Below are 26,986 nucleotides of genomic sequence, written 5' to 3' on the forward strand. Positions count from 1 at the left end.
GGGTTTGGGAAATGGAATCTTACTTGACAAACAGTCTTTGTAGAATTATAATGTCTATGCTGTGAGAATGATACTCAGCAAGTAGAAAAATAAGATGATTATATGCTAGTTTTTTCAAGCGATAAAGAATCTCACACCAGTTAAAAACATTTGATTTTTATAGGAAATCGCACATGGAATTCATAATAGATTTGTATAGTAGAAGACTGCAATGAATGCATTAACTGGATGAAGCTGCTACTGTCTGTCTGTGGTCCACACTGCTCCCCATTTCTCAGAATGTTGAAATATTTTTAATGGAGGTTCACAAATTAATTTAAGTAAAATGTGTGCATGAGTGGTTTGGATTTCTATCTGATGCCAAAAAAAGGTTTTGAAATTGAAATTGGTCTCATCCCTCTTTTTGAGTGTGATTGAAACAGTAGTGTTGTGTGGGCGAGGCTGCAGTAGAAAGCTAGGTTGACTTTATGGGTAAAGACTGCCCTCTCTAGGTTTATCAATTGCACTTGTGTACGCCTGACTCTTTTCAGGTCGGTCAGCTGGTCAGTCAGTCAAAAAAAACAGGCAGACACTAAGTGTAGTTTGGGGATTCGACTTGTGCATCTCATGTAGTGACGTTTTATAATCGTATTATGATTTGTATTTTCCCCTGGTTTGTTGCCGATATCTTCAACGGCTCTGGCTACAACAAGTGTCTCCGCAATACTTCCGGTATTTTGCAGCTCATGGGAGAGAGTGGGGAAGGGGGAGGCTCTAATCAACATTGATTCGCCCCCCTCACGAGCTCCATGTAACGCGGAAGTACAGTGGTCATACGCGTCGCGCGTGATTTCGAAACCTAGCCGCACGTCGCGCCAAAGTTTACAACTGTACTTTCCTGTAACTTCCGCGTCTGTATTCTGTGATGTGATTGGTTCGTTTTCAGCAACACACTCCGCCTTTCTGTTCAGATTTCCCAATGGTAGAAAGGTAGAAAAGGGGGTTTGGTCGTGATTACACTACTGTTATTAATTTGGCTACTTCACAGAGACGGCGGGTCACGACTCAAGAGGACAGGAGAACAGCAGATGTACCAGACCAGTGAGTTCAGTGTGACTAATATGACTAGTCTGCGAAAAGTCCGTTTTACTCTTGGTTGTTAGTCATCTAGAGTTTAGCTTCTAAATTATTGGGCAACAACTTTTGTTCAACTTCACCATTTGACCAACACCATCATATCCTCAAAGAGGGTATCTGTTTGCTGTGTGGTCACTTATTTGTAATATAACAATAATAGTTGTTTATTAGTTCATGGGCGAGTTTATTTAGCTAACCTGACGAGGGAGACGTTCTCTTCTGGGGCAAAGTTCATGGATCAGAACGAGAGAAGCAGAACTCTCCAGAGAGCTGTTCTGAATCAGATGCGGTCGTTAAATGCCGAATGCGCCCCATGGGACAAGTCAGAAAGGAAAGGGACCTATGTTGTTCTTAGTAAATGGCCTGTCGCAGAGTGTGTTCACTAATTTATTTTATTTATTTATTTATTCAGCTGTGAGTCTGTCAGCACAAGCTCCACATCTGTATTTGATTGAAGTAGCCTAATAAAAACAACACTTTAAAACCCTGCATGATGTCTTGCTTTGATGATGCCAGTTGTCTCCTGACATGGACCAAGATGACTCATTTAAATCTATAATGTAGCCCGTTCCTGGGACTTTTTATAGTTTTTATTGATGTTAATTTCACAGTGTCCCTCTTTGGCACAAGGCAGCCTGCTTTCAACAGAGCAGATTCTGCCATTCCGCTCCAAAATTCTGGCTTTTAATCATCCACATCACACCCATTCATATAAGCGGTAAGAACATCATCCGCACAGTTCCTGTATCTGGCTTTCCTTCATTGTGTTTTACATATGGACCTATTTAATAATGTGTTGACCCAGATTAGAGTTTGAAATATGCTGCTTTTAAGCAAATTACCACTACTGCTTAGGCTGTGACACTTAGCCTCGACAGGCAGCCAGCCAAGTGTCTCAATAGTTCCCTGGACACATACCCATCACCACACCACCAGAGGTCACACAAGCCCAGAGAGGAGTGCACTAGCCTCTGTCTGACCGAACAGTGTGTGGAAAGAGACTGCTCAACTCTGCTCAACTGCTCAAAACTAGTGAGGAGGTGTAAAGGCACTCTGAGTCAACACTGTAGCAATAGTGGTTATTAAGAAAGTTCTAATCTGTTTTATAGCTTGTATCATAATTACTCGTCACTGATCTAAATCCACATTCATATCTATACTGTAACATGCCACATACTTTTATGTCTTGTTTTTATCTCATCCCTGTTATCAGAGAGCATTGTCCCAGACTTTGTACCAGGAGTGTAGCAATGGAGGTGAAGATTTCTTCTCATCTCAAGACAAACATATTGCCCAATAAATCTTCCCAACCAATTACAGTCTGCAAGAATATGGATCTCAGAGAGATGTTAATTTTTTTTATAATAATAATAATAATGTTTCATGGCAAATTAAGATGGGGTTGCCGACCAGAATTACTCTCCTTGCTATTTTATTTCATCCTGTGTCATCTAAAATAATATATAAAGCTCTGTCAAAATGGTTGCGTTCATAGCTCACAGATGGTTCTGGCTGTGGAGCAGTATTGAGTTGTCAGTCCCTCAGATGGGACACAATCTACTGAGGACACAAGGTCCATCTCTGCAGCCCAGCACCACATGCTATCTACACACAGTATGTTGTCACAGGGTAACCAAAGTAGGGAATGCACTAATATGAAAACGTTGGCTATAATAATAATAATAATAATAATAATAATACATTTTCTGTTATGGCAGAAAGTGATATTATTTATCAATATGATGTGGTCTGTATCTATTAAAAAAAATCTTTTTTGCATTTGCCCAGTTCTGCTCATCAGACAGATGCTCATAAATTTAAAAAAAAATCAATCATTAGCCGATATAGGCTATGTTTGCTGGTGATACCAATATATTCTGCATCCCCACAACAAAGTCCTTCCCTACATCACACTGTTGTTGTAGGCGCTGCAGCCTTTTCTGCCTGGACATTCTGAAGAGGAAGGTTTCATTATTCTCTCTTGAGTCTGCAACAGGTGAGCGCTGCTGTGCCGGGCTCCTCATCCTCTGCATCTCCAACAGTGTGAGCAGCAGCATATGGACCACATTCCTCTCTGCCTTGTTGGCTTTGTAGATCAGATCAGGGATGTAGACAGTTGCCATCGCTCTAGCTCATCCAGGTGGGATTAGTAGTGCTGGGTAGGAGCTTACCAGTACTCCATCTCTCTCTGTACCTTCTGCTAGACCGTTGGCAAGTGCTGAGCCACACTGCTGCAGCTACGCAGAGCTGTTGCTACGCCTGTATGTCACAGCCTGCTGAACAACTCTGCCCAAGAGAGCCAAAATCTCTGTACCAAATCCAGACATTCGCAACCAAATTAGTTTGAAAGAAAATAATTGGGTGTATACAGAGTATCACAAATAACCCAAAATTAAGCTTGTTTGAACATTTGAGTTATGCAGTGATGTAGTTATCAGAAAAGTAAACTGACTCTTTTCTGTGTAAAGAAACCATACCTTTATGGCTGCGTTCATCGTTGTTTCCATGGACACAGTGAATAAACAAGGCAGCACAGAAGGCCTAAAATTAAATGATTTAACTTTTGTCAACTCTTAGGCCATCACTGTTTGGGCAGAGATGTTTGGAACACAAGTGGAACACCGTCCAACTCTCTGCGTAGGAATGCCAGCGGGGAGAGGGAAAGACTGCTGTGGGTGTGGTCTCCTTTATTTCTTTATTTCAGATCCCCATTAGTCACACCCAATAGTCAGCAGCGACTATTCTTCCTGGGGTCTGGATCCAAACATATAAAATTAAACAAGAATAATCAATAAAACAACCTAAAAACAAAACAAATATCAATAAAACACCAATAAAATATACAAACAATTATAGAATATTAAACCATAATCAAAATCAGACATACAAACAAATATGTATGCCAAATTTTCTAATATAGAACAATAACAAATATCAATAAAACAACAAATATCAAAACAACAAACGAAGACATCTCAGAGAAAACTAAAACGTGCTCAAAAACAGCACGACATTCCATACACTCATACTCTAATACTCCTCATAACCACTAGACAAAGACATTCCAAATCAACACATAACCCAACACAAGAACTCTTCATTAGACACAGATTAGACCCAACTAAAATCAATCTCTTTCTGCATTACAGCCACTCTTAGTCTCCTCTTGAATCCCACCTTACTGGTAATTGAAACCAAATATTGTGGAAGTCTATTCCAGTAGGACATTGCCCTGTACATTACAATTTTCTTTAAGGCTTCAGTTCTGGGTCTCGGCAGGGCAAACCGACCCCTCAAGGCTTGTCTAGTGCCATAGCCATGACCATCACTAATAAGCACCAGCTGCAAAAAGAGGCACACAGGTTTATGTAAAGTATAAATATTTCTCATAAACAAAATAAGACTACACACTAGTCTCTCATTGACTCTCATCCATGACAGTTCCTTGTGCATTTTTTCAACACTGTTTCTTTTTTTTTTAAATCTTTTTCCCCCTCCTTTTTCCTCCGATTTTCTCCCATCCCAATGTTAAGTCGTTGCCAATTCCCAATCCCCTTCCTGGTCGCTGCGCACTTACCCCCCACAGTCGGTCTGGGAGAGTGGAGGCTATCACGTGCTTCCTCCGACACACGTCTAGCCAATCAACCGCTTCTTTTCACCTGGCAGCGCGGACTCTCACTGAGAGCGTGTAACGTGTGGAAGGATCACACTACCGCCCTTAGATCCTATCCACGCTTAGCAGGAGCCCCGACCGAACTGTAGGAGTCGCTGTTTACAACGACCCGGACCCACCCCGCCAGCTTCTCCCACCCTCTAATACTGCCAACCCGGACCCACCCTGCCACCTGACCGCCCCTTTTCAACACTGTTTCTAATTGAGCTATGCAATGCAAGTCTTGCAGCTCTATTTTGAGTAAGCTGTATTTTATTTAAGTCTTGTTTGGATGCATTTGACCAGATTGCTGGACAGTAGTCCAGATGTGACAAAACTAGTGATTGTATGACTTGCTTGGTAGCTGTGTCAGTTAAGAAATAGGCATTCCGTCTAATAATTGAAATACTTCTGCTAATTTTTGTTACAATATTGTTAATGTGAGTTGACCAAGAGAGTGTTTCATCTATTATAACTCCAAGCAATCTGGCCTCCTTAACTTGTTCAATATCTGCACCCTGCAAAGAAATATTCAATCTGTGATTCTCTCTCTGAGCATGCTTTGAACAAATAATTAGACATTTTGTTTTGGATGCATTTAGTTTCAGCTTATTTACCGTGACCCATTCAGAAATCTGCATTAACTCGCTTTGAAGAAGACTGCTGAGGTCTTTGGAATTGCTTGCCGAAGCATATATTGTAGTGTCATCTGCATAAATGGAACTGCTTGCATTTTTTAAACTATGTGGCATATCATTTACAAATATTTAATATAATAATGGTCCAAAGCAACTTCCTTGAGGAATGCCACATTGTAATGTTTTAACGCTTGATAAAGTTCCATTAAACAGGACACATTGTTGTCTCATGAATAAATAACTTTTCATCCAGTTAGTAGCTGAGTGTTTGAAACTATAATAATCAGCTAGTTTTGTAAGCAGCAGTTCATGATCAATGAGATCAAAAGCTGCGCTAAAATCTAACAGTACTGTACCAACTAATAATTTACAGTCAATATTTCTTAGCCAATCATCAGCCAATTGTGTAAGTGCATGTGCATGTTGAATAGCCAGGTTTATAAGCATGTTGAAAGTCGGAATTTATGTTATTAAGGGAGAAGTAATGCAATTTGAATGCAATTCTTTCCATAAGTATACCTAAAACAGGTAAAATACTGATTGGCCTACTATTTGGTCCAGTGAATGATTCTTTTCTATTTTTTGGTAGAGGAGTGACCTTAGCTACCTTCCATATTTGCGGATAAATTCCTTCCTTAATACTCAAATTGAATATATGACATATAGAAGAAAGGTTGAGATCCAAGGCAGCTCTACAATTTTTTAAAAAGCCTTTATTTATTGGCTTACATTATTTAGAAAAATCTTTTTAAAAAACCGACATGTTTCGGCCTACATGGCCTTCTTCAGGGTGTTGTAGCTGTGACAAAAACAATACTGTGACTAAATAGAGGAAAAAAGGAAAAAACATAACTCAGGGAGTGACTAATTACAATGGGGGACAGCTGGTCCCAAATAAATGAAGGCAAAGCAACATTCTCAACTTGAGTTGAAGAAATATACAATAATACTAAATAGAAATAAACAAATTTGTATATTATATAAGTAAGTATATATACACACAAACTCAAAATATTATAACAACATAAAGAAATGAGTCAAAACAAACATAGAATAGATCAATAATAATATAAACAATTATCAAAAAACAACAATGTAAGAGCATTGAGTAATGCAAGACAAAAAAAATAATACTATAATGTAATCTACTTAGCCTATAAAAGTGACAGTATGTCCGTAGAGTCATTTAAACCTGCAAAGAGGTGGCCTGTAGTCAAAATACAATAAATAACAATGTATAAATACAATAAATAAATAAAGTGATCTACTGGCCTATAAAAATGATACCATGTCTATGGAATCATTTAAACCTGGGAGTGAGGTGGCCTGTAGTCTATCGATCCAGCGACTTTCTTTCTGGTTTAGAATTCTTTGTCTATTTCCTCCTCTAGACGTGAGCGGAACACTGTCAATTCCGATAGCTGTAAAAAAATATATACAAAATATACATATCGGACCAGCTGATGGCTTCAAAAGTCTACTGTCCAGATTGTCGTGACCAGAGGGTTTGTCACGTTTTAATTCAGACAATAGCTTTTCAATTTCTGAAAGATTTGTGACCAAAAATTCAAATTCACATTCTTTGTCCTTCATGATCTGACTTTTTATAATTGAATCTGATAAGTTACCATTTACAGGTGGCATGTTGTCTCTTATAGTATTTACTTTATTTGTGAAATAGTTATTGAAATAATTTGCAATATCCAAGGGCTTAGTGATGAAACCATCCCCCGATTCAATAAATGATGTCATTTACCCATTTTGTCTCTACCCATGATTTGATTCAGAGTACTCCAGAGATTTTTACCATCATGTTTTGTTTCTTCAATTCTGGATTGGTAGTATAGCCTTTTTTTCTGTTTATTTAATTTGGTCACTTTATTTCTTAAAGAGCGATATGCTAAACAATCTTCTGAATTCCGTAAATTTAGAGCGATTATTTTCAGTTGATCTCTTTCTTTCATGTTGCTCCTTAGGTCAGTGTCTAGTGCTTTGATAGATCTTACAGTAAGTTTTTTATGGGCACATGCTTGTCACAGACTGAGGAAAATAACTTCATCAATTCCTTGGCTGTGGAGAAGGCCTCGGTGAAGGCCTGAGGCAGGCTTATCCTCCCCCACATGCATGAGAGTTGGGGGGGCTCACTCCCTCAGATGCTGCAGCCCCAGAAGCGGCTTCTGGTATGGGATGATGAACCTTGACCTTACCTTGACCTTGACATTTTTTCAATTTCCTCATTAGCATTTTAAGAAGAAGAAACCTAGAGGTGGAAATTGAGACTGCAGATTGAATTGGTTCTAAGTTGTGTAGAGCATTGGTTCTCAAACCTTTTCACATGAAGGACCCCCAAATTGACACATAATAGGTCACCCTCACCTGAGAAGATATTTGTTTTTAGGTGTGATTTAGTCTATAAATTCTATAGTTAATTCTATAACTATATTAAACATAGGCGTGGATATAACAGTGACCTGTGCTCAGAAGAGTCATTCTTATACATTATCTAATTGGACGAACCTCCAGTGAATAGAATATTAGTGCAATTAAACTATTCCCCATTTTTCTGGAACCCTTTCAAAGACCCCAGGGGTTCGGACCCCACTTTGAGATCCACTGGTGTAGAGTATGACACTCTGAACTAGTTAGGAATGTGTTTGGCCTAGTTTTCACTTAAGCCAATTTTCTTTCACATTTCCCAGAACGGTTTGGCCTAGTTTTACTTAAACCAATTTCTTTTCACATTTCCCAGAACATGTTCATCACTACTTCAAAGCTGCCAATGGGACAAAGGATAGCATAAAAGCCAGGCATCTCATATACAGCGTCATAATGGGCCTTCTCTGGTACCTTAACCCTAACTATAAAACATGTAGTTAACAGTAGTTAACATGTAGGACAGTAAGTTCTCAATTAGAGAGATGGAGTACAGTACATCAGACACCTGGCTTTTAAGCTATTATATTGTAGTTTATGTTATAGTTCCTGTCTCCTAAGTGGGCAGGGCTCTAAACGGGATACTATGAGATTGCTAGACGAGTCTCAACAAAATAAAATGTCCTCTGGATCTACTCGTCAGTTCAGTGTCAAAATGTCCAGAACACCTTCACCAATATTTACCTCAGTTTGTCGTCATATTCTGTCAAACCTCTACATCACTCCCTGGGATGACTGGAACCTGCGTCTGCTCGTCTCCTAAGCCTTGTGTAACCCAAGTGACACATTTCAGGAAATGAAAGGGAGTTGAATAATTTCCCATTCTGAAAAGTCTCTGGTCTCGTGCATCAAACCAACTGTGATTTCTATTACGACATTATGAAACGTGTGGCCATTCTGCGGCATGGTTTTGTCTAGTGCTCTTTCACTCTCATTGCATCATGCTGCTTGTCACAATGAAGTTCGGTTGAGCTCTATTGTCTGGACAGATTCCTATTCTTAGGACTTTTGGTTTTGTCTACCTAAATGTTTACCGTTGAGCGATTTGTAGTGCCAATTCTATTCTATTCCAACTCCAGCTCCCACATTGATAACCAAGCACAATGCTGAGGTGAATCTCTGTTTCTGCTTCTCTATATTCCATGTCAGAAATTTAAAGCATCAGTTCCAATGGCAGACCCGGGGAAGACGAATGAGCCTGAAGCAGCCATACAGTCTGCCAACGCAGAGCAGCAGGTGAGGAGCACTGTCACTCCACTTGTTTTCACATTAGGTACGATTGCTTTCGTACTGTGCCTGAGTACGATTGCCTCCCCCCTCCACTCCCCCGCTGGCCAGCTTTCACACTTGTGATGTTGTTCCGTACCCAAGTTCAATGGGGTTCGATGGCGAACTGTATTCGAGTAGACATGAACCGTACTCTAGTAGACATGAACCGTACTCTAGTACACATGAACCGTACTCTAGTACACATGAACCATACTCTAGTAGACATGAACCGTACTCTAGTACACATGAACCGTACTCTAGTAGACATGAACCGTACTCTAGTAGACATGAACCGTACTCTAGTACACATGAACCGTACTCTAGTAGACATGAACCGTACTCTAGTAGACATGAACCGTACTCTAGTACACATGAACCGTACTCTAGTACACATGAACCGTACTCGAGTAGACATGAACCGTACTCTAGTAGACATGAACCGTACTCTAGTAGACATGAACCGTACTCTAGTAGACATGAACCGTACTCTAGTACACATGAACCGTACTCTAGTACACATGAACCGTACTCTAGTACACATGAACCGTACTCTAGTAGACGAACCGTACTCTAGTACACATGAACCGTACTCGAGTACACATGAACCGTACTCGAGTAGTAGACATGAACCGTACTCGAGTACACATGAACCGTACTCTAGTACACATGAACCGTACTCTAGTAGAAATTAACCGTACTCGAGACTCGAGTACACATGAACCGTACTCTAGTACACATGAACCGTACTCTAGTACACATGAACCGTACTCTAGTACACATGAACCGTACTCGAGTAGTAGACATGAACCGTACTCGAGTAGACATGAACCGTACTCTAGTACACATGAACCGTACTCTAGTACACATGAACCGTACTCTAGTACACATGAACCGTACTCTAGTACACATGAACCGTACTCTAGTAGACATGAACCGTACTCTAGTACACATGAACCGTACTCGAGTAGACATGAACCGTACTCGAGTAGAAATTAACCGTACTCGAGACTCGAGTACACATGAACCGTACTCTAGTACACATGAACCGTACTCTAGTACACATGAACCGTACTCTAGTACAGTGTTTCTCAACTGGTGGGTCGCGACCCAAAAGTGGGTCGCGGGGTCATTTTGATTGGGTCGCGGATGTGTGTGTAAAAAATAAAATAAAAAAAATTAAATTTGTAATTTTTTTTTTTTTTTTTATATAATTTTTTTTTTGCTACCTATCTTTGTGGAAGTGGCTTAAGACAAAGCAGAGGAACAGATTGGACATTGATCATGACCTCAGAGTTGCTTTGTCTACCATCACCCCAGACTTTGAGACTCTTGTCAGGAGCAAACAACATCCCCAGTTATCCCATTAGTTCCCTGGGATGTTAAGCTAAGAAGTCTGCTAAGAAGGATATATTATTTATTATTATTATTTTATTTCATTGTGTTTTTAGCCCTAGTTGCACTTTTGTTGCAACCCCAGTTATCCCATTAGTTCCCCCAAACTTAGGTCTGTTATGTTAAGCTAAGAAATCTGCTAAGAAGCATATATTATTTATTATTATTTTATTTCATTGGGTTTTTAGCCCTAGTTGCACTTTGAGTTTATTTCATGTTTTTAACAATGCATGAAAGATTGTGTATTACTGCAAAAAAAAAAAAAAATCATAGTGGTTAAGAAATTTGGGTCGCGACTTAATGACTAAGGAAAATGTTGGGTCCCGAGGCTAGACCAGTTGAGAACCACTGCTCTAGTACACATGAACCGTACTCGAGTATAAATTAACCGTACACGAGTACACATGAACTGGACTCAAGAGCACATTTTCTAGTGGACGTGGGCACTGTTTGTTGATCTGTGGGGTATACAGTGTTCACACTAATCAAATGAACTAGGGCGCCAGGGTGGCGCACCACATAGCTGCAGTGCAGCGCGGACGTCCCGGGTTCGACTCCCGGAGCCCGAGACCTTTGCCGCATGTCTTCCCCCCCCAAGTCTTCTCCCAACCTTCCTCTCTGTCGGGCCTGTCCAAAATAAAGCAGTAAAATGCCAAAAAACAAATCTCTAAAAGATAAAATGAACTGGACTTTGGGGTCAAGTGTACTCTGACCCTTGCTCGGGTCCTTAAGGCGCTCCCATAGTCCAGCAGACTGTACACAGAGCAGACTCCGCGGATGTCCGCGCGGACGTCCGCGCGGACTCTTGAGCTTTGATCTCAGCGGACAGCAGACCCACAGGTGCGACGCTCCTATTTTCTGAGGCGCGGACATCCGCGCCGCTGACTTGGTGTCACACAAAACGCTGCTCGGCGTTTTGGTTGACATCGAACTGCATTTAATGTGACGCCGCGCGAGCGATTGGTGGCGCGAGGAGAGATGAGCCCGTGAAGCGCGCTCTCTCTCTCTCTCTCCCTCTCCCCCTCTCTCTCTCTCTCTCTCCCGCTCCCGCTGATAATGTTCCATCTGATCTGCCAGTACAGTAGAACAGACAGAATTGTGGGAAATGTAGTAAAACTGGAGCGAGAAATGTAGGAAATAGACCGCGGACGTCCGCTGAGATCTGCTGGACTATGAAAGAGCCGCGCGGACATCCGCGGAGTCTGCTCTGTGTACAGTCTGCTGGACTATGGGAGCGCCTTTAGTGTGAAAGCCCCCTTATCCAACTGTAGCATATTAGAAATGTGGGGAACGACCCATCATCCGACACTGAACACTGAAAATCCACATTTGATAAGATAAGATATTCCTTTATTGATCCCCTTGGGGCAATTCTGGATAAACATTTGATTGGTCTAAACTTATTTTTATTAGCATGTCTGTAAAGGATTTGACAACTGGATTTGTAGCTCCCCATATGAAATTAATTCTGAAAGTGTAGTGATTTATTTTCTCTGTCTTGTCGGTAATAATAATAATGTGTTCTTCCCAGAGTATTATGACCAGAGTGAGCAACCTGCCCCTGGTGAGTTCAGCATGTGGAGTGGTGTCCAGCGCCTACAGCAATACTAAGGACAGCATGCCCATGCTCAAGGGGGTTATGGATGTTGCAGAGAGTGGGGTTCGAACCCTGGGAGCAGCTGCCTCCACGGGATCAAAGCCCCTCCTGGACATACTGGAACCACAGAGTAAGATCTACACAGAGCTCCCATCTGCCATAGATAATGTCAACCAGCTAAAGTTCTATATACATTATCTGAAGATAATGCATAACAAATAAGCAAATTTCCGGGCAGCTACGTGGTGTAGTGGGCAAGGCGCTCGCCACGAATGCGGAGATGCTGGGCTCGACTGTTCGAGCCCAGCGCTCCACATTGCTTTCAGTTTAGCTGGTCGTTCATACTAATACACATTGGCCGTATTAGGGGGTGGGAAACTGATGGGTGGGGATCGGGCGTTGTGGACAGCGACTCCTACAGGTCGGTTGGTGCGCCTGCGCAGTAGAATCAGGAAGTGTCTGGGGCAGCGTGAGCCTCCCACGCGTTACTCCTCGCCACTGAGAGATCGAGCTGCGCAGGTGAAAAGATGCGACTGCTGTTACCTCAAGTACCGGAGGGGACTTGTGCTATGTATGACTTAGTCCACATTGCAGCCGGCTTGTGGGAGGCAAGAAACGGCGTTCGTTTAAAGTAATAATACTTTAAAATTAACCACACATAAACGTATGAGCACAGCAAGGTTATTCTAACAATTTAAGTAATCACTCCATTAAAGGCACATTGAAGCGCTAAAAGGCGCTGCTTTTCTATCTTATCTAATCAGTTAAATCGGTTCTAGTGGCTTCTCCACGTTGATAATTATTTATCTCTTATTCCTTATCTATATCTTTCCATTGATTTTTATTTTATTTAATTTTTTTCTTCTCATTACTCTATATTTTTTAAATATATTTTAACTTACATTGTTCTTTTCCAATGTTCTTCACATTAAGGTGTCAATATTACTCTATATTTTTTAAATATATTTTAACTTACATTATTCTTTTCCAATGTTCTTCACATTAAGGTGTCAATATTGCTCTACAATCTTTTCCTTTTTTTTCCCCCACACGTTAGTGGAGGGTTCAAAGGAATATGTCGATAAAGGTTTATTCTCTTTTTTTTATTTTATTTTTTATTTTTATCTTTAGGTTATTTATCACAATACTTCATTACAGTAAGGGAAGGTGCAAGACCAAAAGCGACATTCTATTGCAATAGAATGGAAATGTTAGATCCTATGGCAATGAGCATAGGAAAATTAGGATTACAATGCTCAGTTTGGGCAATCCGGTGGACCATGGGAGAAAGTCAATCGCGGAGGATGTGTTCTTGGAACACAGGCATGTTCGACTTTCTGGGTGAGGGGAAAATAGGGGATTTTTATTTGTATATATATATGTTTTTAAGCTCAGCTCTCAACGGGACCTCATTAATTGGATGTGCATCTATTGTAGCTTCATACTCCAGAAACATTACCAAAAACTACACGAAAACATGCATAGACTATGGCTAGTTTGAATATAATGGTATGGAACACCGGTGGGATAAACAAACAACACAAGCGCAAAAGCGTGCTTACACTGATGAAAAAAGAACATGTGGACGTGGCTCTATTAAGCGAAACGCACATTTTAGAGGGAGACATAAATACGTTAGCGGATAACATATACCATAATATTAGTCACTCTTCTTTTGCTACGAGAACTAGAGGGGTAGCCATAGTCGTCAGACGCAAATTAAATATCGAATTGAAAGGGGTATGGTCGGATGCTGAGGGGCGCATAACTATAGCTAGGATTATACACAATAACAGGAAAATTGCATTGGCAGCGGTATATGCCCCGAATTTGTACGAAGTGGGTTTCTTCACTTCACTAACAGGAGAAATGTTAAACCATCCCGAGTACTCATATATAATAGGTGCGGATTTTAATGCCATTTGGAACCCAAGGATGGACAAAACTTACCTTTCCTTCTCCAGCGAACAAAAGAATTCATCTAAAGCATTAAAAGATTGGTCGAAATCAACAGGAGTAACTGATTTATGGCGTTCACTTAACCCCATGACCCGCAAGTACTCCTGTCGTTCGGCGAGACACAACACACTATCCAGAATTGATTACGTCTTTGCATCCCCGAGAATATTTGATAAATATGAAGTGGAAATGACACCCAATGCGCTATCAGATCACTGCTACTTAATCCTGAAAGCAACATTTGGTACACTATCTACCCGGGCCCCAAGATGGCGTTTTAATTCGATGCTGCTTAACAACAAGGAATTCATTACACAAATTAAAGAAGCTCTCACAGTATTCCTACAAGATAATGCTAACTCGGTGCAAGATCCCAGAATATTATGGATGTCGGTAAAGAATATGATCAAGGATTTCTCGGATAGATTTACCTCCATATTGCGCAAAAATCAAAACACAAAACTGTCTGAAATGGAAACGCTTTACTCAACGCTTTTTAATTCTTTAAAATACAACAACTCTACTAGACTAGATAACCAAGTTAACATTCTAAAGACAGAGATCAAAGCAATGTACAGACAAAAATCGGAATTGCAAATACGCAGCACTAGACAACAGCAGTACTTCCAAGGTTCTAAACCTAGTCACCTATTAGCCATGCGACTAACAATTAATGCAAAATTTGCAGATATAACTGCCATTAGGAAACAACAAGCTCTAGTAACAGAACCCAAAATAATAAACGATACATTCAAAGAATTCTACTCCGATTTATATAACTCAGAAACGACCTTTGATCAAGACAAATTAGACGCATATCTTAATCAAATTACTCTCCCTAAACTTACGGATGAAGACGCTAAACAGTTAGAAGTACCGATCACATTAGAAGAACTCAAGAAGGCCATATCCGGAATGAAAAACGGCAAAGCTCCGGGAATTGACGGTATCCCATCAGAAATGTACATTTCTTGCTGGGACATATTTGGACCCTTATTACTAAATATGATCTTATACTCAGTCAAAGAGGGAAGCTTCATTGAACACCAAAATACCGCACTCATTTCAGTTCTTCACAAAAAAGACAAAGACCCCACTGAGTGCGGTAGTTACCGTCCTTTAAGCCTCCTCGGAACCGATGTCAAACTGTACTCTAAGATATTAGCCATCAGATTGCAAAAGCATATGACGTCTTTAGTTCATCCGGACCAAACAGGCTTCATAAAAGGTCGCCTGATCAATGATAACATAAGGCGAATACTGCACGTACTAGATACAGACAAAGAGGACATCACACCTAAGGCGATACTATCCCTGGATGCTATGAAAGCATTTGACAGGTTGGAATGGTCGTTTCTATGGGCAGTATTGGAAAGGATGGGGTTAGGAAAAGGTTTCATTGATATGATTAAAGTACTATACAAGGACCCATCGGCCAGGATTACAACAGGCACATTCATCTCCGATATCTTTCCGGTATCACGCTCAGCCAGACAAGGTTGCCCTCTTAGTCCCGGACTATTCGATCTATCATTAGAACCTTTAGCACAATTTATAAGACAATCCCAACACATAGAACCAATAGTAATCAAGGGCACACATCATAAAATTAGTTTATATGCGGACGACGTAATATTGTTCATGCAAAACCCCAACAACACATTGCCGCTTATACTCAAGTTGATAGAGAACTTTGGTGATTTATCGGGATTTAAAATAAATTGGCCTAAGTCGGCTTTTCTTCCTCTTAACACCAGTGCAAAAAAAGAGACAACCCTCCCAGGTGCGATACCCATGGTCAAACATTTCAGATGCTTGGGTGTGGAAATATTTCCCACCATAAGACAAACGGTGAAGCACAATTACACAAAAATACAGAACAAAATCAAAGACGACCTGGACAGGTGGGCAAAACTTAAAAACTCAGTACAGGCAAGGGTATCAATAGTTAAGATGGATGTATTACCAAGAATCAATTTCTTCAGCTCAATGCTTCCGTTACCTCCTCCAGAGGGCTACTGGAAAAGATTACAAGATTATTTGGAATAACAAACCACCTCGCATAAAAAGATCCACCGCACAGAGAAATAAAGCAGACGGTGGCATGGCAGTCCCAGATTTTTTACAATATTTTAATGCCTTCACATTAAGACCATTGAAGAAGATATGGTTTGACCCCGAGGCTTTGGTATCTTGGAGAAAATTAGAAGAAAACATAGTAGCCCCACAGAGATTGAAAGACATAGCATACACTAAACTTTCAATCAAGCATTGTGAGCGAGAATTTGGCCCAATAATTACCCATGCAATCAGGACATGGCGGGAAACACAAAGGACATTTCCTAACCCTCAAGTATGGCATAATCACACTCCCATATTCAATAACAATGCTCTCTTAATGGGAAAACGACCTATAAGATTCCCTATATGGGAAGAGAGAGGCATACACTCATTAGGGGATATTTTTAATAACAAGGGCCTCTGTAGTTATGTCGAAATATGCATAAAGTTTAACCTCACCGAGTCCACATGGCTTTTTTACATACAGTTACGACTTTGTATGAGATCTCACGGTGTTCCATTACACATACCAATTGAACACCACAGATACCACAAATTTTTCTATGAAAGAGATACATTGGGAGGTTTTGTATCAGGTTTTTATTATCAATTACTAACGTCCTCGTATGAAACCCTTCAACTAGACAATGTCTGGAGGAGGGATATACCAGACCTGGAAAATGACTTTGATTGGCAAGGAGCCTGGGCAAATGTCCGACTTACATCAAGGAACCCGGATCATCAACAAATCAATCTGAACTATATTCACAGGACATACTTGACTCCTATAAGGCTGTGCAAAATGGGGCTTATACAAGACTCCAAATGCTCCCAATGTACAAATGGGGACGAAGGAACATTTATGCACATGTATTGGGACTGCCCACCAGTTAAGGCATTCTGGAAAGATGTGTCCCAACAATTATCAATACTCGTATTTTGGAATATACCTGTACACCCCGCGGTATTGCTATTGAATGATGTTTTTGAGTTTGCAGTGAATCCACAACTAAAAAGATTGGTTTTATCGGGTATCACAGTAGCTAAAAAACTGATCGCATCACGTTGGTTTCAACCGGAAAAAATGTGCCGGAAAGTGTGGTTTCTTACATATCTCGATGTGATATATCAAGAAATATCTACAGCAAGAATTCTGGGGCTCAATGAATCCAAAATGTCAATGTGGTTAGAAGTGGTGGAGAGAATAAAAGCTAGCCTATAATGGTGGTGTCTGGTTAGGAGTGAGGGATAATGGAGGTACTATCCAAGAGGGGGTCCGGGAGGGGGGGGTTTGAGCTGGAGCATATGTGTGTAGGGTTTTAGAAAATAGGTATTAGGGGTATATTATATACTAACATTTATATAATTGTAACTTCGCTGGATATACACTGTATACGGTTAAAATGTTATTATTGACTATTTTTGTTTTATCCTGTTTCTGTACTTGCATATATTTTAACCACCTTTACTGAAAGTTTCATTATACATTGTGTGTTGAGTACTGACTTTTAATAAGTTTTGTTTTGCAACAATAATAAAAAAAAAAAAAAAAAACAGCGTTCGTGACAGGGGAGGGTTGAATTGGATGATACGAAATTGGGATGGGACAAAATATAGAAAAATGGGAGAAAAAGTGGATAAAAAAAAAAAAAAATAAGCTAATTTCCCAAGAAGTCGGTATGTTCCTTTTTAAGCATAAGCCAGTCATTTGAGCAGGTTAGATAAAGTCCAATCTAGATTTCTGATAATTGCCAAATAAATACCAATGATCATCATTACACCTCTCTGCCAGAGAAGACAAACCCACCTTATTATAGAGGACACGTGGTGAGTATCATAGCTATAACCAGTAATAGATCTGAGGGCAGAATGATGTTCAAAGGTGGTAGGAGCAGCATTTCTATAAATGACATCCTCATATTCAACACTGCTTCAACAATCATTTGGGTTTCTGTAGAATAAGCCAATTTTGTGTTGCAGTTTGCTGAATATCATCTATATGGTATTTAAACGTAAACTTCACATCAAGTCAGATGCCAAGATATTTATATTCAGTAACTTTCTCAATGTTAGATCCATTTGCGGTGGATATATGCATACTATCATAATCAATATTTCTGTCTCTGTAAACAGCATAAAAGGAAATGTGCAGATTCTCAAAGGCTAGCTGTACAGAATTGGCAATACAATACACACAATAATGTCACAGCATAAAAATTTACTTGACAACCATTCAATGAATAGACAATATCATTAATATAGATTGTGAAAAGGACAGGACCTAAAATTGATCCCTGTAGAACACCCTTTGTTACGGACAAGAATTCAGACTGAGTACTCCCGGACTTCACACACTGAAGTCTCAAAAAATAAATCTGAAACCAATCGCAGGCTTTTCCATCTAAACCAATAATACATAACCTCTGTAAGAGCTAAGGATGATCAACTGTATCAAACACTTTTGACAGATCCACAAAAAGCAGCACACTGTTTCTTGCTGTCCAAAGCAGATACTATATTATTTGTAACTAATGTAATGGCTGAAATTGGCTCTGAAACCAGATTGATGTAGGCTTAGAACAGAGTGACTGGCAAATAACCAACTCAAAGCATTTATTTCTAGAGATTCCAGGATTTTAGCTAGGCAAGGTAACTTGGAGATTGGTCTGTAATTTTAATAATTTCTACCACCACAATTATGTAATGGAAATACCTGTGCCGATTTCCAAATACTCTGTGTGCATTAATTGCTCTGTGATAAAGTTTTAGGAAAAAAGTATCCAATTTATCCACTCCTCGAATAAATAGCTTCAAATACATCACTAGTAGAAAAGGTCTGAAGGGTAAACTGAGGGACAATCATCATTATTATCATATTGGGCGGCACGGTGGCACAGTGGTTAGCACTGCTGCCTCACAGTAAGAAGGTCCTGGGTTCGAACCCCAGCAGGGGGCCTTTCTGTGTGGAGTTTGTATGTTCTCCCTGTGTTCGCATGGGTTTCCTCTGGGTACTCCGGTTTCCTCCCACACCATAAAGTCATGCATGGTAGGCAGGGACTACAGATGGAAACGAAGGTTATCCTATAACCCTAGTTATATGAATTATGGCGAGCGCTCTGCCTACTGGAACTATCCCTTTAATCGTATACTATCATGAAAACTTTCACCCACGTGTACGCACCCACCTGCCTGACCACGCCCACATCCGCTCATATATAAGCGGGGTCATGGCCACACTACCAGCTCCTTCCCCAGTCTTTCACCGCCAAAAAGGGAAGACCGTGGGGTCCTCAGTGAGTCGAAGCAGAGCGCTCGCCATAATTCATATAACTAGGGTTATAGGATAACCTTCGTCATATTTCATTCATGGCTTTGTGCTCTGCCTACTGGAACACAGGAGTGGAGCAGAGCGGAAAGCTCGACAGATGTACCCGCTGAGGCCCCCTACAACCATCAGAATACCGGGGAGGGTCCGGGCCCCCCCTATGAGGGACGGGAGGGAGACCAGACCTGACTGTGCGAAATGGGTTTAGCACCTCAAACGCACAGGGTGAGCAGACCGTGGGACTTACCTTCGTATAGAAGGGCCCGCGACTACTCTGACGCGCATCCCACACGCCACCAGGGAACGGACGTGAAAAAAAAAACTGTCACAGTCCCCAACATCGCGGGGTCGTGGTCAAAAGGCCCCAACCCCGTGGCAAGGCCGTAGCAGCGGAGTGCGGAGGAGGTCCCAGCCCCAGGCCACATCCCGGGGGCTAGGACCCCCTGAAAAAGGGGCCTGGTGAGGTCAACGAGGCCGCGGCATCGGGACCCCACCAGACGGTCACTGGTGACACCACCCCCCACATCGCCAGCGTATCGGACAGGGCCTAAACCAGGTGAAGGCCCTTCTCCCCCTGGCACGCCGCCCGAAGCGCTCCCAATGAGGCTTCCCCCCCACAATGTCGTGGGGCCAGCTGGCGCGCCGGGGAGACAACCCTCCAAGGAGGTTGATCCCTCAATCCAGGTCGACAGGTCTTAAAGGGGAACTCCACTTTTTTTGGAAATTAGCTTATTTAACATCTTCCCTGGAGTTAGACAAGAAGATGCATACCTTTTTTGTCTCTGTGCGTGCATTTTAGCTTTGGGAATAGACGCTCCGTTAGCATAGCTTAGCTTCATCACTGGAAGTGAGGCAGGACAGTAGCCTTACAGTGCCTTACAGTGTATTGCAAGGTCTGACATTGACAACTTGATATGCATGACCTTGGTGGGCTCTAGGTCAACTCCTGAAAAGGGGGTCAATGTCAGACTTTGCAATCAAAAGTTAGGGGGCTAATAACCCTTGCCATAATTTCAGTGCGCCCCCTAACTTTTGATTGCAAGGTCTGACATTGACCCCCTTTTCAGGAGTTGACCTAGAGCTAGGGCTGGGCGATATGACGATATTATATAAATATCGGGTACAGTTCATTAACGATACACTTTTTTAACGTATCGTGGATATCGTGATGTTTTGCCCAAGAGGATTGTGTCGCGTCAATCTGGTCCACCCCGTTCAAACTTTTGAACAACGCCGCTCCCACACACACACTACTGCATCAAAGTTAGTACGTATGATTAACAAAGGCATTCGTTTTGTGGCATCAACATTATATAGTTACACGTTATATAGTTACACATCAGCGTATTTACCCAAACATAGCAACGTCCAATGACGACATAGATAGCAAGCGTTACTGTTCATATCTCAGTCCGTGCCGAGTTGTGCGTGCCCATTCTGCGGTCTGTTAATAAAGTTTTCAATCAGACAGATGTATGGAAAGGCTTTTATTATAACATTTGTTGCAGTAAAATCATTATGCCTCGTTGTCATGCTGCGGTGCGCTAGTAATCACTCGTCGGCTGCGGTGAGCTGTTGTTGTTGTCGTTGAGCTGAGCTCTCGTTAAAATCAAGGAGGGCATTCAGGAAGTAAAAAAAGAATAGCGCTGCTTGCCGATTGGTGCTAAGAACAGCAGGGCGGGTACAAGCGGTGTGACGTAATTGGCAGACTCGACTGTCTGTTGCCGGCTGAATTAATGAACGTTATTAACGATTGCAGAATGGGTACAATACAGTACAGCTCAATACAACAACAGTGGACTGACTGGAGGATGAAGACCAGAAAAAGACTTTCGGCTTTTTTACATAAGGGTCCTCCATTTTCAATTCATCAAAACATTTAGAGACATACAAATATACAGTAGTTTCATAAAAATGCTAAAATCCTATTGATTGATTGATTTAAAACTTTATTAACATATTGCAGAATGGGTACAGTACAGCTCAATACATACAATTGTTAAGGGGATGCAGACCAGCGAAAGACTTTCGTCTTGTTTACATCAGGGTCCCCCATTTTCGATTCATCATATTTCATATCTAAATTATATAATATCTCATTGCTAAATATATGCAATAAATAATCTAATAATCCAATAATCTAAATCGAATATATAATATAAAAATGCTAAATGCATGGGTATTTTATTTTGTCTTTAATGTTAGCTTGCAAACTCAAATACTGTCTTGGTAAGCCTCATAATGAATTGTTTGGGGAAAAAAAGAAAAACATCGTGATGCGTATCGTGTATCGCCGAAAGGTCAGAAAATATCGTGATATCATATTTAGGCCATATCGCCCAGCCCTACCTAGAGCCCACCAAGGTCATGCATATCAAGTTTGGTCAATGTCAGACCTTGCAATACACTGTAAGGCACTGTAAGGCTACTGTCCTGCCTCACTTCCAGTGATGAAGCTAAGCTATGCTAACGGAGCGTCTATTCCCAAAGCTAAAATGCACGCACAGAGACAAAAAAGGTATGCATCTTCTTGTCTAACTCCAGGGAAGATGTTAAATAAGCTAATTTCCAAAAAAAGTGGAGTTCCCCTTTAAGAGCAGAACTTGACCTGCGCCCAGAGCACTGCGGACTAGACGGGTGCCTAAGGGGCCTACTGTAAGAACAGTATCCAGGCGGAAAGGGTGTTCGGTATGCCGTGCACCATGTCACAATCTCATGGGGCCACGAACCTCGCGGAGTCGGAGTTAGCCAACCCCGCCAGCGAACAGATTCCACCACAAACCCTGACCCTGCCAATTTATTAATCCCGTGGGGTCGAGGTTCAGAGAAAGAGTTTGACACAATTGGCAGACGTCATGAAATATGCGGGGCATACTCTTGGGCAGCCGGGGTCAGACCCGGGCTCAACCTGAGAGTCGACTCTGCTACCAACACACCGGAGAGACAACCACCCCCCTATGTTTATTAACAGAGTGGATGCTCCCTTAACCCACTAAGAAACCCCAGAAACATAACTGCGCGTATACACAGGCTATACAATGCAGTTCAAGCGTTTCAGGTTTAAAAAGGGTTAACCCAGGGGTGCGGCTGGGTGGCGTAGCGGAGATTGCGCTCGTCACCAATGCAAGAAACTCCGGTCTCGACTCCCAGAGTCAGCGTTGCCTCCGGCTTGGGCCAGTCGTCATACTATCTCAATTGCCAGAGGTAGCGGGTGGAAAGTCGATGGGTGGGGATTGGACATTGTGGACAGCGACTCCTACAGGTCGGTTGGGTGACGCCTGTACAGCAGAGACAGGAAGTATCGGGGGCAGAGTGAGCCTCCCACGCGTTACTCCTCGCCACTGAGAGTCCGCGCTGTCTGGTGAAAAGATGCGACAGGCTGCCTCCTCGTGTACCGGAGGGGACACGTGATGCAAGGCTTCTATCCTCACTACAGCCGACCAGTGGGAGGCATAGTCTAGCAACGTTCAAGACAGGGGAGGGGAGAATTGGCAATATGAAATCGGGATGGGAGAAAAATAGAAAGAATAAGGAGAAAAAGTGGATAAAAAAATTTAATAAAAGGGTTAACCCAGGCCACAGGTCATTGAGGGGGTGGCCCGACCTGGCCCTGGAGGACCGGGACCTACACAGGGGTGCATAGAGGAGTTGAGAGAAACAGCCCCCTCACATCCCCGGCTCAGCAGGGGATGAAATTAATGGAGAAGGACCACACACCTAACATTGTGCAAAAAAGTACAGTATGGACCAATGCACACCACTGTTAAGGGCAACTCGTAGTGGCACCTATATGACACACACATTCATGACATCAAACCCATGACGTCCGGTCCGCCCTGGCATTTTCCCCCCAGAAAAGCTCAGGGTCCTTCGGGGTACCAGGAACTTGTCTGCGCCCCGGCGGACAACGGGTTAAACTGATCCGGTCCGGCGCGACCAGGACAAGTCCTGTGCCCTTGTCACGCCGGTGCCCCCAGTCCTACTGTAAGAGGGGGGTAGGTACGCGTGTCGATCCAAAACATCACAGAGGGTGCCACCAAGACGGTCGGTACGCGAACGCACTGCTCCCGGTGGCCCACCTAACGGGCGTGAGACCCCCCTGCCATGTTTTGATCTACTCCATCATCTCCCCCCCCCCCCCCCCCCCCCCCCCGGAGATGCACGCGAGTCCTCGAGTCTAACCTAGTGCACTGGCGCTCGGTAGAGAAAAAAATCTCCTTCCCAGCCGACCGCATAAAAAACGCTGTTTTTATGATGTTGGGCAACCAAGGCGCGCCGGTCCCAAAAAGCGGATTCAATCATTGACAAAACACCCTGGGCCAGCGCTGATCGGTAAGACCACACACTGATTTCATAAGACGGCGTGTATGTATGCTCGTAAAGAACCCGAGAACAGTGACGGTGAATTTCTAACAAGAAAGAACCCCACAATGTTTCCCCTTGCTGTCTGGGACGAGCAGCAGGAAGCCGGTCTACAAAAGACACAGACACGGGTCCTCACACGACGAGCCTGGGAATAACAACCGTGTCAATTCTGCTCTTTATGTAAGAGGGGAAGACCTCAACGTGAGTAAAACAATTGAAAAAGGTTCATGTAACACATTGGACTAAGTACAAAACGGCCCAATATACACTACTGTTAGAGAGCAGAGCAGAAGGACCAATAGTCACGACTGCATCGCATCATCCAGCCTTTACAATGACAGCAGTCTGTAGCACAGGCCCCGTAACTCACTGACATGTTTTTTGGCCAATAAGAAAAACGTGCTTGTGACGTCTTCAATGGTCTCTCGAGCCTGGGGATAAAAAGCGTGTAAATTCTGCTCTTATGTAAGAGGGGAAGACAGCGGTTTTCCCAGAGAGACCTCAACGTGAGTAAAACAATTGAAAAAGGTTCATATAACAATTGGACTAAGTAGACTAAGACTCTCTGAGGAGGCTCTCTCACTAAGAGGGAGGCTCTGAAACTCTCTGAGGAGGAGGCTCTGAAACTCTATGGCGGAGGCTCTGAAAACTCAAAACGGCCCAATATACACTACTGGTATGGAGCAAAGCAGACGAACCAATAGTGTCGACTGCATTGCATCCCCTCCTTTACAATGACACCGGCCCTGTAACTCACGGACATGTCTCTTGGCCAATAAGAAAACGCGCCTGTGACGTCTTCAAATGGCCGGGGGAATCCCGTGTCCCACCTACTAATTTGGTGTGGGAAACAGGTAACCCCCCTCCCTGTGACGAGAGAGAAAAACACCCTTGTCAGGGAAACTGATAGGCAGTTACGTAAAGGATATAACTATATCCGGGGGGAGGTTTATTCTGTCCACCCCCCTCAACACCTCACCCCTGATACGACGCCATAAAAAAGCAGAGCTATGACACCAGTTTGCATAGCGCGCTACATGAAAGCACATACTTACCTAAAGTAAAAGCTTTACATCATGCACGCCAGCCACAGCCGATTTGTGTAAAAAACTGGTTTTATTTCACGGCTCTGGCTTATGTGTGAAAAACTTGCCACTCGCTATTTTTATCATTACCCTTAAGCAAAGAAAAAATATCAGACTAAAGAGAGGGGGACCAAAAGGTCCTCTGTTCATATGCCACATATGTACAACTCTGTAAGCTAACACCCATACCAGTTGTGGACTCAATGCTACGTTTACCTAAACGTTTGTTACGTTTACCTCTCATCATACAATAAAACCCAAGTTCACTTTTACTCACGTAAGAAAGAACGCTGTCTTAAGTAGAGAGAAGGACATAAGCCTTGGCTAAGTGTTAGAACTATACAGGCCTTGCCCAGTTATACACAATAGCAACCAACGCAAATTTTCAGAGAAAACTGCACAAACTCCAAGCAAGAAGGCGCCCCCAGCATTTGTAGCTGTGGGTTCACATAGCACATGTCGTAACCCCCAAAATACAGTGAAGTAAACACACGTTTTGTTAAACAAAAACATTGTTATTAACCAAACATTTGGGGCGGGGGGGGGGAGTGGGGCATAGTGTAACGTGTCCTACCTGACCCCCGGACGCAGGATGAATGGCTGCAACAAATGGCTGGTCCACCACGTTGACGAGGCCTCTTGCTGGCGGGGCCAGAAGTGGCGACGGCTGGAGCCTCGCTCCGGTGTGTCGCCTGCGGCCGGCCATGGTGCAGGCTGACGACATCTTCTGCCAGAGATGACGCAGAGTCAGAGTGTTCAGGGCCCGCTACCTCCCCACGGCTAACGCCAACAGTTAGCACAAGCTAACCGCTAACTCCAGGCTGACGGTTAGCACCAAGCTAACGGCTAGCCTTCACAGGCCCACCGTCGGCTCTGACCAACGACCAGCTACCGGCTAACAGCTAGCTCTTACCGGCCTACCGATAGTTTCAAGTTTCAAGTTTCTTTAATAGTTGTCATACAGAAGTACAGAATACTTTTATACAAAATGCTTCTTACTGTTGCGCTCCAGAGACTGTGCAAGACAAGATAAGTATGAAATAAAATAACATAGTAAAATTAGAAGTAAAAAAATGAGGTCACAGTGTTCAGTTTAGACATATGTACAATGTTCGATGCAGAATAGACATAGTTACCATACAATATACAATACTGTGCAGTGTACTAATATGCAATACTATATAGTGCAAGGCAGAAATGGAGAAATGGGACGAGGTGCAATTTAGGTACAATTCACAGTAGGTGTACGAGTTGTAGTGCAAATCCTTTATCAATAAATATAAAGTGTAAGTGTGTTTGTGTGATCTAAAGTGTGGAGAGTGGGTGCTGCAGTGTGTTGTTTGTTTGAGTGAGTGAGTGTGCGTGTGGGTGTGTGTGCTGTGTGCATTTGATGGTTGTTGCATAGTGATTATTGTTCGTTTAGCGATTATTGTTCGTTTAGCAGCCTGATGGCCTGGGGATAGAAGCTTCTTCTGAGTCTTTCTGTGCTCGCCTTAAGACTCCGGTATCGCTTGCCTGACCGCAGCAGTTCAAAGAGGCAGTTGTTCGGGTGGCTCGAGTCCTTAATAATTCTCTTAGCCTTCCCCTTGCACCGCTTGTTGTAAATGTTCTGGAGGGTGGGAAGCCCCCCTCCAATTGTGCGTTCGGCTGAACGTGTCACTCTTTGTAGTCTGCTACGGTCTTGTGCAGTGCTATTCCCAAACCAGGAGGTGATGTTGCCGGTCAGGATGCTCTCTATTGTACATGAGTAGAAGTTCCTAAGGATCTTCTGACTGACTTGGAACTTCCTTAGGCGCCTGAGGAAGTAGAGGCGTTGTCGTGCCTTCTTCACAACACTGTCAATGTGTGTGGTCCATGTCAAGTCCTCGGATATGTGGGCTCCGAGGTACTTGAAACTGTTCACTCTCTCAACCGGTGCCCCGTCGATGCTGAGGGGGCTGTAGTCCTTGACCCCCGACCTCCTGAAGTCCACAATCATCTCTTTTGTTTTGCTGACATTCAGGGAGAGGCAGTTCTCCTGACACCACTGTGACAGGTTCTCTACCTCTTCCAGGTAGGCCCTTTCGTCGTTGGCAGAGATCAGGCCCACCACTA

At 42.6% G+C, this 26,986-nt stretch overlaps 1 protein-coding gene across 2 annotated transcripts in view; it reads left to right on the top strand.

The window, feature by feature from the left end:
- Positions 1 to 953: 953 nt before the first annotated feature.
- The window catches only part of plin3 (perilipin 3), a 39,480-nt gene continuing 13,447 nt past the window's right edge, over positions 954 to 26,986 (top strand). For both annotated transcript variants that reach the window (XM_084307300.1, XM_084307301.1), the window contains exons 1-3: positions 954 to 1,080; positions 8,989 to 9,075; positions 12,032 to 12,227. In XM_084307300.1, coding sequence (XP_084163426.1) covers positions 9,010 to 9,075; positions 12,032 to 12,227 — 262 coding nt within the window. In that variant the 5' untranslated portion in view covers positions 954 to 1,080; positions 8,989 to 9,009. The remainder of the gene's footprint in view (positions 1,081 to 8,988; positions 9,076 to 12,031; positions 12,228 to 26,986) is intronic.

This window comes from Notolepis coatsorum (assembly GCF_963971535.1).
Source record: "Notolepis coatsorum genome assembly, chromosome: 2".
Taxonomy (NCBI): Eukaryota; Metazoa; Chordata; class Actinopteri; order Aulopiformes; family Paralepididae; genus Notolepis; species Notolepis coatsorum.